This window comes from Mandrillus leucophaeus, unplaced genomic scaffold (genome assembly GCF_000951045.1).
Source record: "Mandrillus leucophaeus isolate KB7577 unplaced genomic scaffold, Mleu.le_1.0 Scaffold69, whole genome shotgun sequence".
Lineage (NCBI taxonomy): Eukaryota > Metazoa > Chordata > Mammalia > Primates > Cercopithecidae > Mandrillus > Mandrillus leucophaeus.
Window position 1 is genome coordinate 1,960,524 of NW_012107474.1, and position 5,985 is coordinate 1,966,508.

The following is a 5,985-nucleotide window of genomic DNA, read 5'->3' on the forward strand; positions in this document are numbered from 1 at the left end:
GCCACTGCACTCTAACCTGGGCGACAGAGCGAGACTCTGTCTCAAAAAATATATATATATATTTTCTCCTGGCATGACCTTTGAAGGCAGAAATAAAAACACTCTCCGATGTAAGCACCCCTCCCCACACACACTTTTTTTTTGAGACAGAGTCTTGCTCTGTCACCCAGGCTGAAATGCAGTAACGCGATCTCAGCTCACTGCAACCTCCACCACCCGGGTTCAAGTGTCTCCTGCCTCGGCCTCCTGAGTAGCTGCGACTACAGGCGCCCACCACCACACCTGGCTAATTTTTGCATTTTCAGTAGAGACAGGGTTTTGCCATGTTGCCAGGGCTGGTCTTGAACTCCTGACCTCAAGTGATCAGCCCCCCTCAGCCTCCCATAGTGTTGGGATTACAGGCATGAGCCACCGCGCCTGGCCACAGTATAACCCATTTTTGACTGAAAGTCACACTAGGGCTCAACCTGAAGAAAAACTAAGTTTAAACCTCTTTTTCACTGTATTTTCTCTTTTTCCGTTGGGGTAGAGGTGGAAACAAGAAAACATGACTGAGTTTTTAATGAATATTAAAGACCATAATTTCAAATCTTTAAATGGCCTGAAATGTCTCACTACTGTATTGCATTGTATTGTATTGTATTGTATTTTTTAAGAGACAGGGTCTCACTCTATCTCCCAGCCTGGAGTGCAGTGTTGCAATCACAGCTCACTGCAGCCTCGACCTCCAGGGCTCAAGTGATCCTCCCACCCCAGCCTTCTGAATAGCTGGGACCACAGGTGTGCATCACTTCAGCTGGCTAATTTTTTATTTCTGTAGAGAGAGATATATAAAGGGGAGTTTATTAACTATTAACTCACACGATCACAAGGTCCCACAGTAGGCTGTTTGCAAACTGAGGAGCAAGGAGAGCCAGTCTGAGTCCCAAAACTGAAGAACGTAAAGACTCCGATGTTCCAGGGCAGGAAGCATCCACACGGGAGAAAGATGTAGGCTGGGAGGCTAGGCCGGTCTCATCTTTTTACATTTTTCTGCCTGCTTTATATTCCAGCCATGCTGGCAGCTGATTAGATGGTGCCCACCCAGATTGAGGGTGGGTCCGCCTTCCCCAGTCCACTGACTCCAGTGCTGATCTCCTTTGGCAACACGCTCACAGACACACCCGGGATCAGTACTTTGGGACACTCAGTATTAATCATCACAGATGGGGTCTCATTACTTTGCCCAGTCTGGTCTTGAACTCCTGGGCTCAAGTGACCCTCTCACCTTGGTCCCCCAAAGTGCTGGGATTACAGGCATGAGCCACCGTGCCTGGCCACCACTATTCATTTTCCTGATTGGTGATATGCTCTCGAGAATTATCAATCAAGGGCTTAGCCTCAGGTTTATCTACTGTGGGTCAAACAATGCATGAACATGTTCAGAGGTGTTTGAACCAGAGCGACTCCATCTTGAATAGGAGCTGAGTAAAATGAGGCTGAGACCTACTGGGCTGCATTCCCAGACGGCTGAGGCCTTCTTAGTCACAGGATGAGATAGGAGGTCCGTACAAACTACAGGCCATAAAGACCTTGCTGATAAAACAGTTTGCAGTAAAGGAGCCAGCTAAAACCCACCAAAACCAAAATGGCCATGAGAGTGACCTCTGGGTCATCCTCACTGCTACACTCCCACCAGCGCCATGACAGTTTACAAATGCCATGGCAACATCAGGAGGTTACCCTATATGGTCTAAACAGGGGAGGTGTGAATAATCCACCCCTTGTTTAGAATATCGTCAAGAAATAACCATAAAAATGGGCAACCAGCAGTCCTCAGGGCTGCTCTATGGAATAGCCATTCTCTTATTCCTCTACTTTCTTAATAAACTTGCTTTCACTTTACTCTGTGGACTTGCCCTGAATTCTTTCTTGCGAGAGATCCAAGAACCCTTTCTTGGGGTCCGGATCGGGACCCCTTTCCTGTAACAGTGTCAAGCAGGCCATGCTCTTAGAAGCTCATCCAGTTTCTGGTCTGGTCCTGCTTAGTCATCCTACGGTGGGACTTAGTCACACAGGGAGGTGTTGGGCACCACATCGCTATAACACAGCCCACAGCGCACTGCACACCCACTGCTGACTGATCTGTCCGTCCGGGTGGTGCCCATGCAGGATGAGTTTGATGCGACTCCTGCCACCATCTCGCTCTTGTGTGTTTCGAATGCTGCTGATGACCTGGGTTTTGAGCAGTTTTCCTTGTATTGCCTGACAGGCAAGTGCCCCGCGGGCCTCCCTCCCCGGCTCACTGGTTGTTTCCCTCTTTTTCTTCTTTTTTTCTTTTCTTTTTTTTTTTTTTGAGACGGAATCTCACTCTGTCACCCAGGCTGGAGTGCAGTGGCGCGATCTCGGCTCACTGCAAGCTCCACCTCCCAGGTTCACGCCATTCTCTTGCCTCAGCCTCCTGAATAGCTGGGACTACAGGTGCCCACCAGCATGCCTGGCTAATTTTTTTTGTATTTTTAGTAGAGACGGGGTTTCACCGTGTTAGCCAGGATGGTCTCGATCTCTTGACCTCATGATTCACCCGTCTCGGCCTCCCAAAGTGCTGGGATTATAGGCTTGAGCCACCGCGCCTGGTCTTCCCTCTTTTTCTTTCTTTTCTCCCCATACTTGCATACTTGCAGTAGGGGCTCCTTAACAGCAAACGTAGACGTATGAGAGGGATGTGTGAGTAAGGCGCACAGCCAGATGCAAGGGTGAATAGTTCATGCCTAGTCTCAGGCCTTTCTCCTTGGAAGCCACTGGCTTTTGTGAAATCCTCAAATAGAAATGAGAGAGTACTGGAATTCACGTTGCATGTTGCAACCTGAGTAGAAGTCTGCAGGGTTTTGGATCTACCAGCAGCTTTTGGAAGAAGGCAGGGCTTGCAGTGGGAAAGAAAGGCAGCTGAAACACAAGCTCAGCAAACAGGGAGGACCTGAGGCCCGCTGGGACATCCTGCAACAGAGGGGTTTTGACCTCAGCGCACCATGTCAGCAGTTTTCGCACCAGGCAGAGCTCTCCGCAGCACCGCCTGCAGGTTCATGAACAGGGGACTGGGATGGGGCCCGCAGGCCCCATCACCTATTGCTTGGACTGAGACCCTCTGATGTCTAGAATTTAATTAACAACAAATTCCCATGAAACTCTTGCATAATGGAAACACAAACAACTAATTGGAACCAGGAACAGGTGTATGAGTCACCTGCTTATGAATGTTAACAGGAAGCCCAAAAAAATCCCCAAGAAACCTGGATCAGCATGCTGAGGAAGAAGGCACACAGAAGAAAAATCAAGCAAGTGAGATTCTGAAATAGTTTAAGTTTCAAACTTTGATCCTTCTGAATGCAGATTTCAAATGTGAGTGATGTTCAAAGTCTCTGAGGTGCCCTCAGGTCTTGTCATCCTTCATCCTTTCTTCCTTGTTGAAGTTCTTCCTTCTGAGGCAGAATTGGTGTCAAGACTGTGCATGGGCTAAAGTTGAGGACAGCAGGATATTCCATGTTGCCTTGGGAGTGCTGCTTTTGACCTTCGTTACAGCAGGGTTTTGTTTGTTTGAAACGGAGTTTCGCTTCTGTCGCCCAGGCTGGAGTACAATGGCACAATCTCAGCTCACTGCAACCGCCTCCCAGGTTCATGTGATTCTCCTGCCTCAGCCTCCCAAGTAGCTGGGATTACAGGCACCTGATACCATGCTCAGCTAATTTTTTTTTGTATTTTTAGTAGAGACGGGGTTCCATCATGTTGGCCAGGCTGGTCTCGAACTCCTGACCTCAGGTGATCCATCCGCTTTGGCCTCCCAAAGTGCTGGGATTACGGTGTGAGCCACCATGCCCGGCCGACAAGCAGGTTTTTAAAGCAAAAGGGGGATAAGGAGCAGGCTGATACAAAGTTGTCTATCAGGAATTCTCATTGGTTTACAGAAATAATATTGATTAGTGATTGGCTATACATTGTATGGATTACAGTGTCCTGTGTGCAGCATCGTTAGGTTCACTTCAAACTACTTGTGGTGAGAGGAACCAGTTTCCAGAGATGGTGACAGAGCTCTAGGAGAAACAGCATGTGATTGCTGTCTTATTTTAATTTCTCTCAGGGCCTGACAACTTAAAAGGGTTCACTTTCGGCCAGGCGTATTGGCTCACGCCTGTAATCCCAGTACTTTGGGAGGCCAAGGTGGGTAGATCACAAAGTCAGGAGTTCGAGACCAGCCTGGCCAACACTAACATGGTGAAAACCCGTTTCCACTAAAAATACAAAAATTAGCTGATTGTGGTGGCAGGCACCTGTAATCCCAGCTACTCGGGAAGCTGAGGCAGGAGAATTGCTTGAATGCAGGAGGCGGAAGCTGCAGTGAGCCGAGATCTTGCCATTGCATTCCACCCTGCGACAAGAGTGAAACTTATTGTCAACTGTTATTGTCAACAATAACAAATACAAATAACACAAACAACAAATAAAACAGTAACAAATAACAATAACAAACTGTTATTGTCAACAACAATAACAACAACAACAAAAAAAAGAAGGCCGGGCGCGGTGGCTCATGCCTGTAATCCCAGCACTTTGGGAGGCCAAGGCAGGCAGATCACGAGGTCAGGAGATCAAGACCATCCTAGTTAACATGGTGAAACCTCGTCTCTATTAAAAATACAAAAAAATAGCCAGGCGTGGTGGCGGGCCCCTGTAGTGCCAGCTACTTGGGAGGCTGAGGCTGGAGAATGGCGTGAACCCGGGAGGCAGAGCTTGCAGTGAGCCACGATTGCACCACTGCACTCCAGCCTGGGTGACACAGCGAGACCCTGTCTTTAAAAAAAAAAAAAAAGAGTTCACTTTTCTCAGATAAGAAATATTCATAATTTTTTCTTTTTCATTCTCTAAGTGGGGAGACAAGGTATTTGGTCTTTCTCGCTTGCCTTTAGTAAAATGAAAAACTCCGGCATCAAAGAATGGAGGTAAAAGTCAGGATGGTCGGGCGTGATGGCTCATGCCCGTAATCCCAGCACTTTGGGAGGCCGAGGTGGAACTGCCCAACAGGTTCTTCCAGCCTGCTGTACAAAGGCGATGGCATTGCAGTAAAGAAAGTTAATTGCCGGGTGTGGTGGCTCACGCCCGTAATCCCAGCACTTTGGGAGGCCAAGGGGGGTTCATCACCTGAGGTCAGGAGTTTGAGACCAGCCTGACCAACACGGTGAAACCTCGTCTCTACTAAAAATACAAAAATTAGCTGGGCGTGGTGATGCATGCCTGTAATCCCAGCTACTCGGGAGACTGAGGCAGGAGAATCGCTTGAACCTGAGAGGCGGAAGTTGCAGTGAGCCAAGATTGCATCATTGCACTCTAGCCTGGGAGACAGAGGGAGACTCTGTCTCAGGAAAAAAAAAAAAAAATGTGAATTGATGTGAGGCTGGCCATGCCACAAGGGAGATGGAGTGATTACTCAAATCAATCTCATCGCAGGCCTGAGGGTTAGGGTTTTTCAAAGGTAGTTTGGGGGAAGGGGTTGGGGTGGCTAGGCAATGGGTGCTTGCTGTTGGCCGAGTGGGTCAGAGATGAAATCATGGGAAGCTGTCCTCTTGCACTGAGTTGCTTCTGGGAGGGGCCACAGGAGCCACGGTCAGCCCAGGTTCTGGACAGAGTTATAACTGAGCATTCAGCAGAAATAGAGTTACAGGCCGGGTGTGGTGGCTCATGCCTGTAATCCCAACACTTTCGGAAGCCGAGGCGGGTGGATCACCTGAGGTCAGGAGTTCAAGACCAGCCTGGCCAACATAGTGAAACCCCGTCTCTATACAAAAATTACCTGGGCATGGTGGCATGCACCTGTAATCCCAGCTACTTGGGAGGCTGAGGCAGGAGAATTGCTTGCACCTGGGAGGCAATGGTTACAGCAGTGAGCCAAGATCACGCCACTGCACTCCAGCCTGGATGACAGAGCGAGACTCTGAAGAAAGAAAGAAAGAAAGA

At 48.6% G+C, this 5,985-nt stretch overlaps 1 protein-coding gene across 1 annotated transcript in view; it reads right to left on the bottom strand.

Annotated features, from left to right (window-relative positions):
- Nucleotides 1–2,979, bottom strand: part of RRP1 (ribosomal RNA processing 1) — a 29,667-nt gene extending 26,688 nt beyond the window's left edge. Inside the window, exon 1 of the mRNA XM_012002531.1 lies at nucleotides 2,957–2,979. Within this exon, the coding sequence (XP_011857921.1) occupies nucleotides 2,957–2,975 (19 nt within the window). The 5' untranslated portion in view covers nucleotides 2,976–2,979. The remainder of the gene's footprint in view (nucleotides 1–2,956) is intronic.
- Nucleotides 2,980–5,985: the final 3,006 nt, after the last annotated feature.